The sequence below is a fragment of the Stegastes partitus genome, unplaced genomic scaffold (assembly GCF_000690725.1).
Source record: "Stegastes partitus isolate 25-593 unplaced genomic scaffold, Stegastes_partitus-1.0.2 Scaffold1360, whole genome shotgun sequence".
Taxonomy (NCBI): Eukaryota; Metazoa; Chordata; class Actinopteri; family Pomacentridae; genus Stegastes; species Stegastes partitus.
The window spans coordinates 154,343-165,892 of NW_007579091.1; the positions used below are offsets into that span (position 1 = coordinate 154,343).

At 44.2% G+C, this 11,550-nt stretch overlaps 1 protein-coding gene across 1 annotated transcript in view; it reads right to left on the minus strand.

The window, feature by feature from the left end:
• Positions 1-11,550, minus strand: part of LOC103370028 (microtubule-associated tumor suppressor 1 homolog) — a 65,305-nt gene that overhangs the window by 38,642 nt on the left and 15,113 nt on the right. The window contains exons 2-4 of the mRNA XM_008298927.1: positions 5,825-6,732; positions 4,914-5,183; positions 1,427-1,634 (exon numbers count right to left, since the gene is read on the minus strand). Of these exons, the coding sequence (XP_008297149.1) occupies positions 1,427-1,634; positions 4,914-5,183; positions 5,825-6,574 (1,228 nt within the window). The 5' untranslated portion in view covers positions 6,575-6,732. The remainder of the gene's footprint in view (positions 1-1,426; positions 1,635-4,913; positions 5,184-5,824; positions 6,733-11,550) is intronic.

Below are 11,550 nucleotides of genomic sequence, written 5' to 3' on the forward strand. Positions count from 1 at the left end.
TAGAGCTGGTGGACGGTAGAGCTGGTGGACGTTACAGCTGACAGACTACCTCAGGCTTCGCTCTGTTCAGTAACCATAATGTGAGGATGTGACGGTTTCCACGTCTCATCGTCACTCTGTAGGCAACAGACACACAAAAGGAGGAAGCACACGACTCCCACCGGGGAGGCAGAAAGAAAACAAAGATCTGAGCAGCAGTTTTTTTGTTTTCGCCTTTTAGGTTCATGTTTCTGTGCAGCATAAAGTCCTGAAGGAGGAGCGAGAACTCAGACGTCTGCTGTCAATTAGAATGACAGAAAGAAAAAGTAATGTCTTTATTATTTACTGGAACCAGCCCGTCCAGCGTTCGTCCTCAGGTGTTCCCGACACCAGAACAGATCCTGGAGGCTCCGCAGGTTATAATGAGTTCAACGTTTACAGCCTCTAATGGGACACTTCTGTCTTATTTCAGTTGTTTTGTGTCTCGTTTTGCTCTTTCTGCATCTCGTTTTTCTCTTTTTGTGTTAAGTTTTTTTGCTTCTTCATATTTTACATCTTGTTTTACTCATTTTGCGACTCATTTTACTCTCTTTGCATCAAATTTTTCTTGTTTTTTGTCGTTTTTTCTGTGTTTTGCGTCGTGTTTTTCTTGTTCAAAGTCGTTCTCTGTCTCCTAACTGTTGCTTCATGTCTGCATGTTTGGTTTGTTTCTCTGTCTGCTGCGTTTCATCTCGTCTGATGTTCCACCATCAGATGTAGAAAGATGTTCCTCCATCAGCTGAATGTATCTCCACCAACGGGCTCCTCTGTTCTCTGGTTCTGATCCATGTATTTATGGATCCAGATGTTGGATTTTCCTCTCAGTCTCTGAATCAGTGGTTCTAGTTTTAACAGGATCTATTTTCTGCTTACGTTTAGTTAATTTTCTGATGGAATCTCTTGTCGCACACGACACCGTCAGAGAACATCTGCAGGAGGAACATCTACAGTTTGTTTCTGTTGTTCAGCTTCCTGCTCTGATAATCGGTGTTATTTCAGTGATTTCTCTTAAACAGAGGAGACGCGTCTGAACCCTGCCGGCAGGTTTAAAGTCCTGAGAGTTAAAGAGAAAAATGCCAACCATGTGTCCTCTGACTTCCTCTGAAGACAAACAGGGAAGTTCACCCTGAAATTAGTTTACACACACGCTAACACGCTAACATGCAAACACGCAAACACACAAACACACACACGAGCACGGAGACAAACAAGCTTCTCTTATGCAACGCTGCAGCCGAGGTAATGCGACGCCGCAGCACACGAGTGGAATCCGAGTGTTTGAGTGGAATGTGGAGCTTCTGAGTGTTTCCTGACACCAGACAGACCCACAGCCAGCCGGCGCTGTCAGCGCCTCCATGTGCTGCTGTTGTGTTCGGGTTTCAGGCCGACCCTGTTTACGTGGACTCACCTTGGCTCGGGCTCGGTCTCAGTTTGCTCGGAGATCCGCTGCCGGCGCTCTGCCCGCCTTCCCCCGCCGAGGAGCCTTCGGTCTGGGCCGGTCTGGGCCCGGGGCTGCCCCGTCCCGGAGGTCCAGTCCCCAAGCCCGGAGGCGGCGCCACTCGGCCCGGCGGCTGCTGCTGCTGCCTGGCTCCGGGCCCCGGCTTGGACGAGACTTTCTGCAGAAAGAGCTGATGTTTAGTGACGGCGTCCCAGCCCAGCGGCACCGACACCATAGCGTTTGCCATTCCAGAGTCAGAATGTGGAGGGAGGGAGGCAGAGGGGGAGGAGAGCCGAGGGGGAGGAGGGAAGAGAGGAGGAGGGAGGAGAGCCGAGGGGGAGGAGGGAGGAGGAAGCAGAGGAGGAGGGAGGACTGGGAGAGGAGGAGTGGAAACAGAAAGAGGAGCTGCCTTTGTGCTGAACACTCCTCCAGAGGATCTGAGCAAACAGCAGCACACATGGACTCGACCAGCACAAAGCCAGTTCTGGAGAAGTTCCTCCTGATAGATGGTCAGCCGTCTACAGCTAAACGCAGCAAAATAAAGTTTGTTCTGAAGAACTTTCTTCATCTCATGACACTACAGATGTTTAACTATTTACAGCCTCCAAAAAACTCAGTTTGGTCGTGTTTAGCATCTTGTTCTTCATACTTTGAATCTAGTTTTTGTCTTTCAACGTCTAATTTTTCTCTTTTTCCATCTTGTATTTCACATTATCATCTTGTTTTTCTCCTTTAACATCTCCTTTGTCTCTTTTAGTTTTTCTTATTTTTCCCGTTTTGCATCTCGTTTGTGTGAACAAAGCAGCAAAACACAGTTTGTTGTGAAGAAGTTCCTTCGTCTCAGACCTCAGCAGAGCTACAGGAGTTTGGACCAGAAGTTATTCAGAGTGTGAAGAAGACTAATGACTGTAAACAGACGGTTTTCATGTTAAAGGTGAACAAATGCACGTTAACAGAACAGAACTTTTTCCAGAAAAAGCCAAACTAGTGGAAAGAAACACAGCAAACCAAGCTGTTGCTGGATTTGGCTGGTGTTTGTTATTTCCGTTCTCAGAGTTTCTGTGTCGCTCGTTATTTTGGCGGCTGTTTCGTGCGTTTTTCTGGTGAGTTTCTCTGGTCCGTTCAGTCTTTGTCCATCACCGTGTGAGTCCCGTCTGGGTTCCTGTGTTCTGGACACCCGGCTGAGCCTCTGATCGCTGCAGCAGACGGATAAAGTCCAAATCGTGTGTTAACATGCGAGCTGGCAGATGAACCTTCATCAGAGCAGAGCAGCGGATCAGCGTCACATCGTAACATGAAAAATCTGATTCAGTGAGATGCTAATGCGACTTAGGAGGTGACCGGCTGACTACAGGAGCCTTTACTCGCTATAACAGAACACTATTTATCCATCGACGTCATGCAGAACACCTGGAACCAGCCTGTCCAGCGTTTGTCCACAGACGGTACCGACACCAGAACAAACTGGAGGCTCTGCAGGTTCTGATGACTTAAATATTTACATTTCTACAGCCTCTACAAGACAGTTTGGTCTGCTTCCAGTTGTTTGTTTCTCGTTTTTCTCTTTTTGCATCTTATTTTTCTCTTTTTTTTTCTCGTGTTTTGTGTCGTCTTTTTCTGGTTCGAGGTCGATTTCCGTCTCCTAACTGTTGCTTCATGTCTGCGTGTTCTGATTATTTCCCTTCTGGTCCATTTTATCTCATGTTTGTCACGTTTTTATACATTTTATCCACAAAAATTGCAGAAAACTTTCTGGATTTCTGTCCCATGAGTGCTGGGTGCAGCTGAGTCGCTGATGGATTCTCTATTGAGTTGAGGACTTTAAAATTTTCTGTTTTTTACAGAATCTGTTGAATGTAAATGGTTTATTTTTCTCCATTTTTAAGCGAAACCTGTGGAGCGCAGTCATTTTGACACACATTTTAGTTAATTTTCTTAATGAAGCTGACAGTCATAAGCGAGCAGTTCATGGGTTGTTGGAAAAATGAACATTTTAGGATTATTTCTGTTTTTACAGTTTTCAGATCCGACAAATTGTTCATTTTTGGTGATTTTTTTTTTTAAATGATGTAAAATACAGAAATGTGATCATTAGATTAATTATCCAGATAAGTCCGGGGCGAGTAGCTCCAGGTTTTTATTTTTATTTTTCCAGTTTCTAGTTCTGACACACGCTGTATTATTTTAACCTGTCTTAGCTGCAGAGGGTTAAACAGGCGATGCTGGTTTATCGACGACCTTTCAGAGTAAAGGCGCAGCAGCTTCCATTCGCTCTAATGCGACGTGTGAGTGCAGCTCGTCTGTCTGGCTGATAAAAGCCTGGAGGCGGCTCAGAGAATCCGTCAGGGCAGGTCGGAAACCTTTAAAAACACATACCAGAGTCACTCCCTGCTCTGAAACAGACCCGCCAACAACGTCGACATTTATCCGCTGAGTGACGTTTTTATAGGCGAGGCTGCAGGAGACGCACCCCGACGTGATTCCGAGTTTAAATCACCAAAACATTATCATGAGTTTACAGTCATTTGAAAGACACATTATAGATTATCAATCAGGGAAGATTCTGTAACGTTCTGTTAAATTACAGACAGTAAAAAATATCACTAAAATTTACAAGAGAACTGCAAAAAAATCAATAAAAAACTGTCCCCATCAGATAATTTGTTCATTTACAACATTTGATTTTAAATTTAGATTATTTTTACTATATTTGAACCAGAAAAATATATAATTTTTCTGGATTGTCTGGATGGTACATTTAAAAAAAGGTAAATATTTTTTAATAATAATTATCGTTTTGTTAAATTACAGATAATATTCAGTAAAATCACAGAAAAAAATGATGTTGATTCACTTCCTGATTCTAAATAAAAATGAAACTGTCCAGAGCAAAAATTGGGATTTAAGATTACATTAATATATGATATTTGAGTCAGTAAAAAATATATTAATTTACAAATATTTGCAGCCAGTGAAAGAAAAATAATCTGTCTAGTAATTTGTTTATTTATTTATTTTTTAATGGTAAATGTTTTTTTAAATAATTATTGTTTTGTTAAATGAAAGATCATATGTAGTAAAATCACAGGAAAAAATCTAGATTAATTGCTGACACTTAAAAACAAACAAAAAAAACAGCCACAAGAACAAAAACATAATTTTATAAAAAGTAATTTGTTCATATTTTACTAAGTTTGAATCAAAAATATAATTATTTTACGAATATTTAATAAATGATCTGTATGGTAGATTTAAAAAACGGTGAATAATGTTTAATAATAATGATTGTTTCGTTAAATGTAGTAACATCACAGGAACACACACATTTATTGAGTTTATTAACACTGATGTGTTCTCTGCCCGTGAAGCTGAACTGTTGGTTTATTTCCAGATGCTGCGTTCAGCATTAAATCAGGTTCCTCTGAGAGCGTCCTGCAGCATGAGAGCCTCAACTCACCCTGACGCGACTCCTCGGCTTCTCCATGTCCGTCAGCGGAGCTCCATCCTCCCGGTTCTGTCGGACCGCCCGGCCGGGAGACGCCTCGGAGCCCAGAGAGCTGCTGGAGGCCGACAGCCTCCTCTGCTCCTCGGGCTTGTGGCTCTTGGCTCTGATGGGTCTCAGCACCACGGCGACTCGGACCGGACCCGCCGTCGGCCTTTTGCCTCCATCAGCCGCCTCCTCCTTCCTGGAAGCTGCTCGCCTCGTATTGACCGGAGCAGCTCTGATCTGCTGAGGAGGAGACGGAGCTCACGGTCAGAGAAGAGCTTTTAAAAACCAGCCAGACCTCTTAAGGACCAGCTGGTTCTGTATCTACAGTAACCAGGTCCTTGAAGTCCACAGAGGAGGGTCCAGATTTATCACTCTAATGGACTTTTTCCATCATTTCTGAGCCTCAGAACTTCATCAGTACAACAGATAGACACATGACATTTTATTAAAATATATTTATTAAAAAGTGGATTTGTGTTGTTTAAAATTGTTCAAAAATTGTTTAAACAGACTCAGTTGGTCCAAAATTATTCAAAATACAATTAATCCAAACGGTTACCAGAACTCCTTCATCGTATCCAAACTGCCTCGAAGGCTTTAAAAAAAAATCTAAACAAATCTGCCTAAAACACCCAAAATGACTCAAAACGATAAAAACGAAAATGAAGTTCTGAGGCTCAGAAATGATGGAAAAAGTCCATTAAAGTGATCAACCTGGACCCTCCTCTGTGGACTTCAAGGACCTGGACCTCTGGAACATTCACAGTCTGAAGGTAGAACTCTGGTCGGTAAAGGTACTGCAGAATCAGAACCAGGTGTTCTGAGGAGGTTTCATGAGCAGAATCGTGCTACTATCGACAGATGTGAGGTTTCGGTACCTGACTGGGTGTTTTCGGTGGTGACTGGTTGCTTCGTGACCCGACGTTGGTTCTGGCTGTCTTCAGGTCCGGTTTGGAGACTCTCTGACCCGAGTTCACGCCGCTCGGCTTGGTTCTGGTGGCGGCAGATTTGGACCGAGCTACAGGAAGTGTGACCTGGGTGCTTTCACTCAGGTCCTCGGACGCCGGCGGCTCGGTCTGGGTGTCATCGGGCAGAACCGGAGGGCAGGCGAGCTCCGGGTTCAGCGTCAGGTTGATATCGGAGCTGACGGACAGAAACAGAGCCTCCTCGTCCTCGTCCTCGTCATCGTCGTCGTCGGCAGGGATCTCCGTGGCGTCAGAGTCTGGGGTCGAGGGGTCGTCGTTCCCATGGCTACCGCTGCTGGTCGTCAGGGACAACGTCAGGTTGTCGTTCCAGGCGTCTCTCCGGAACTCGTCGGCGTCCAGGTACACCGACACCGAGTTGTCGTTGGACTCTGTTTTTCCCGCCGAGACGTCGTCCTCTGGCGTGTCCTCCTGCGGCAGCCATTTTGAAATGACGACAGCGTCCGCGGTGGCCATGACGGTCGTCAGGGTGACCTCCAGCATGTCGTAGTCCGGTGGGCTGTCGGCGCCGCTCAGGCCGCGCAGCGACTCCGGCGAGGACGAGGACGAGGAGGACGAGGAAGACACAGGGAAGGCGTTCCCGTTCAGGTCGGAGGCGGCGGCGCGAAGAGGAAGCTTCATGCCGAAACCGTCGGAAACACTCATCGCTCTGATCGGACCGGAACACGCTCACAGCCGGCAGAACCTCCGGTCCATCCTGCAGAGGCCAGAAAACGCTGCGGCGGTTCTCTCGTCGGTCATCGCGTCGAGTTCAGAACCGTGAGGCCAAAGATCCGCCATTAAAGGTCCAGATTCACAAAACTCTGCAGGAGAAACAGAAACGTAGCGGTCAGGACAGTCAGACTCTGGTTCAGGAAGCGATCCCAAAACACCTTTACCTGTGAAGTCACTGAAGTCATTTACAAGTTTCCTGTTTTGTTAAATTACAGAATAAATCTAATAAAACCAGTAAAACCAGCATGAATCCACACGATGGCTATAAATAACGATCACATCAGAACCACAAGTCTGTATTTGAATTATAGGATTTTTACTGTATTTAAATCAGATTCAGAACCTTCTGCTCACAAAGAACCACCAACAGAACCAGCAGAACCAGCAGGAGGAACACGGTCTCAGCAGCAGCTGTTTCCAGCTTAATTACAGGTTTAAAGCAGGTTGGACGCAGGTTTAAATGAAGGTTTAATGCAGGTTTTAATGCAGGTTTTATGCAGCTTAATTGCACATTTAATGAACGTTTAATTGCATGTTTTATTGCAGTTTTTAAAGCATGTTTAAATGAAGGTTTAATGCAGGTTTGGAGCTAAAATTCTGCAAACTAAAAGCTGATCAGCTGATATTTTAAACCTAATTAGTTACTAAACTCATTTTATCCTATTTTCTGTTTAGATCTTTTCGGCTTCTTTAGTTTCATGGTTGTGTTTCAGAGGCTCTGATCCAGTTGGTCGGCTGCTGTTAGAATAAACTGGATCTGATCTGCTGCTCAGAGAAATGCTGCCCCCTGCTGGACGACACCAGACCATCACCCTGCGAGTCAGAGCCACTGAACGTGGACATTAAACTCTTTTCTCATCGCTAACAAGGCAGCAGCCACCCCGTGTGGAGCCGTGCGTTACCGGAGCGTGGATGTGAACCCGACACCAGAGGAAGTGGGTCAGGGACAAAGCAGAGGAGCAGAGCAGCTAAATAAAGACGACCAGAACCAGGACGCCGCTCCACTTCATTATCCAGTAATGACAGCCGAGTCTCCGGTGACTCGTTAGAGACTTAAACTGCTCATTAAACTCACGTCTGCAGCTTTCTGTTTGTCAGAATCACCTGGACCCGAGTGAACAGCTGCTGCAGAACAAAACACCTGCAAGAATCAGAACCTGCATCACCTGTGATGTTCATTTTCTGCTGTAACATAAAGTCCTGCAGCTCTGAGGAAGCAGCTCAGAGAAGAAAAAAACTGAACTTTCCTTCATTATGCTGCAGAACACAAAAACCTGGAATCAACAGGTCAGATGTTTTCACTGAGATCCGGTTACTTTTCCTGATTTAACAACATGTCACACGAGGCTCACTGAAGGGACGTCTGAAGCTTCACAGTCCAGCGATTTGTTCTGTTTTTACAGGTTTTTCTTCTGATGAATGTGGTCATTTTGGTGATTTTTTAAACACAAAGCAAGTCTGTAATAGCTATTGATTAGCTGAAAGGACGTGAAGCAGCGTGGAGGTGTTTCCAGTGCTCCCAGTTTATAACCAGCGGGTGGACAGAATCAGAACCAGCCACCTGATCCCTACAGTCCACCTGTGAATAATGAAGGAGCTGAGTTCATGTGAGTCGGCTCGTCTCGCAGGTTTTATTACCCGAGTCAGCTTCAGCTCACGTTAACGGCGAGCAGCAAACCGAACCAGCGACCTTCCTCAAGAGAGTAAATAAAACTGTCTGATACTGAGATAACAGCAATAACAACAACAACAACAATTGTAATAATAATAATAATAATAATAACAACAATAACGACGGTGTGAGCAGAGAAAACGTCTCCTGAAGCACAACAACGACCGACCAGAGTCAAAATCTGACGCCTAGATGAGAAACTGAAGGAAGTTTCCAGACGTGCAGCGAATATCAGACTGAAGCCCGACCACAGGCTGACCCTGAGTTTATGTCACAACGACATAAAAAGACATAAAGACACAAAAAGGACACAACATGACACAAAATGACACAAAACAGACACAAAATGACACAAAAAAGACACAAAATGACAGAAAACAGACACAAAATGACAGAAAACAGAGACAAAACAGACACAAAATAAGCCCAAAAAATGACAAAATGGCCACAATATGACAAAAAAAAAAAGACACCAAAACGACACAAAATGACCACAAAAACCCACTTAGAACCACAAAACAGCACAACAACGGAGACCCATCTCCAGACACACACAGCCTTCTCCCAGTGGCGGGCCGTCTATGCTCCTCCTGGACCTTCAGCGGGTCCCGCCTGAACCGAACCACCTCTGAACACCGTCATTTAGACGCCATGGCTCCAGAACCCACCAGCATGAGGCAGAAAGGCAGCAGAACAGGGCGGTGCACCGCAGACAGGGAGCTCACGTAGCGGGAATGAATGTCATTAACAAAGCTAGAAACCAGTTAAACAGTCCAACACGTCCCATCAGAACCACAAACATCACATCAGCTCCTCACCGGGGTTCCGTGAAAACACACGCTGTCGTCCAGACGATGCTAACGCTGCTAGCCGTTAGCAGCTAACGTCCTAGCTAACGCGGGAGTGTCGCTAAAACCCCCCGCTACGCTGTCAAAGGTTCTAGTGAGAACCTGCACATTTAGCAGTATCAGCCCAATAAGACGACAAACATTTATGTTCTGCTCACCGAACCTGTGACTACTGAACACCTTCTATCATCGTAAACAGTTCGGTCGCTCTGCTGAGCAGCTAATCCGACAATCGGTCCTGTTCTGTCTCCTGGAGGCTGACGCTGAAAGCCGGCTCGGTCCAGTCCTGTTTCTGGCATTTAAGGTTTAATTTAAGGCTGACAATGTCCGCTCGCTTAACTTAAAAAAAACAAACAAACAAACAAAAAACAAAACGTACTATTTTTACGATAAAGTCGTTAGCTAGCTTGTGCCGCTAGCTTTGGCTAAGCTCTCTGACCAGCCAATCAGAGGACGTGTACGTGCTGACGTCATCGTAGGCCCGCGAGCTGGCCCTGGGACCACCAACTCTCAATCTGATTGGTTAAAGCAACCGCTTCATTTGAAGCTACAGGCGCCTGAAGGCCACAGGGCAGACTTCTGTGACCCTGGCAACACGTGACGGCTGACATATGATTGGATAAAATAAAAACAAAGACGCTCTAATATGACATGAAAACAACAGACTGTTGGGGATAAAGTGAAAGATTCATGGGAACATTTTGTAACGCAAGTCAGTTTTTGTGATGAGTTTAGGCCAGCAGAGAAGGTCTTGCTGGCCCTGACGGACCACCACTGGCTTCCTACACAAGTCTGATTATTTGTCACACGGCGGTAGAACTGAGTTTTACGGGAACTAATCCAAACACTGAAGCCGTCTTCATGCTGCAGCTCTATAATGAATGATCTATAATGAAAAGCTAAAACACTGAGCGGCTCCTCTGAACGCTGAGGATGAGCCCAGACGGCTCCAACACCTGCATGAACCTGAACCAGCAGCTCAGGGATCACCTCCGAGTCTGTCTGACCGACTGAACACATCCTGATGGACTCGTGTCTGGTTTAGACGGTTCACGTTAACGCTGCAGCAGCGTTTCTGTTCCCACAATAAATAACGACGTTCCGGCATCCAGCTCTCAGCTCGAGACTCTCTGAGACCCTGAACTGTCCTCTGATCAGCCAGAATCAGGCTCAGAGCGCCGGCGGAGTGAACAACAGGGTTAATCCTCCGTTTAGCGGCGTGAGGAGACGCCTGTCAGGACGGCTTTCCTCTGCTGGACGCACCGAAGAAGAAAAGCACAAAGAGGAGGAGGAGGCCGAAGCAGCAGCAGCCCCCAAAGGGGACCAGCAGGTCTGGATCAGCACCCAGACAGAAAACTGCACGAAAAACATGAAAATCTGGAACAACTACATTAAAGAATAGAACAGAATAAAACTTTATTGTTAAAAACCTGTAAAACATCTTCAGTAAAGCCGTTTTATTGTCACTTTTTTTTTTAAAAAGCACAAATAACTATTTATAAGAACACAGATTGTTGTCCATTATTTCTATTTGAATTTCCACTTTTTTCTGTGATTTTACGACTTATCTTACAACAAAGAGAAAGTCTGTAAAATAACAGTTAAATTATTTAACATTTTCAATCCTTAACATATACAGAATTTTTCTTCCAAATAACATCAAATATCTGTAAAATAATCTATTTTTATGTATTTTTTCCTACTTTTATTGGCAATTTAACAAAAAACGAGAAAATCTTTAAATAACTGTAAATATTTAATTATTGATTAAAAAACCAATAACCCTTAAGATACGTAATTTACCTTTTAAATAACATATTTTCTATTTTCTATATATTTTCTAATTTAACAAAACAGGGGAAATAAAATTTCAAATAACTGTTTACATTTTTTTTAAACCATTTTTCAACCTTAACGTACATAAATCTGTGGTGATGCACTGAAGAGACCAGTTCCCACAACTCAGAACAAAATGAGCTGCAAGATTAAAAAACAAACAAACAAAAGTGATTTAGTGATTTAGTTAAATTATTAAAGTTACAAACATTCTTTCTGATTTGTTCATTAATAACGTTGCATCGACTTCATGTTTAGTGTAAGACTGGAGGCAGAAAAGCAGTTTTCATTCATATATCACAGAAATTCGTCAAGCTGGACTGATTTCAATAACTTTATGTGAATTATTTGGGAAAATGGTTTCAGATGTGGAATCAGTTCATGTTAAATGACTCAGATCAAACAATTCTTGCACTATTATTACATTTATTCCTTTTCAGGTAGATTTGAGGTCCAAGTTTTTGCAGAAACTGGAAAAAAATACTTTTCTCCCACGTTAACAGTCATCGTGGAGCTTTTATCCCAAAGATGCCGAACACTGTACCAGAGCC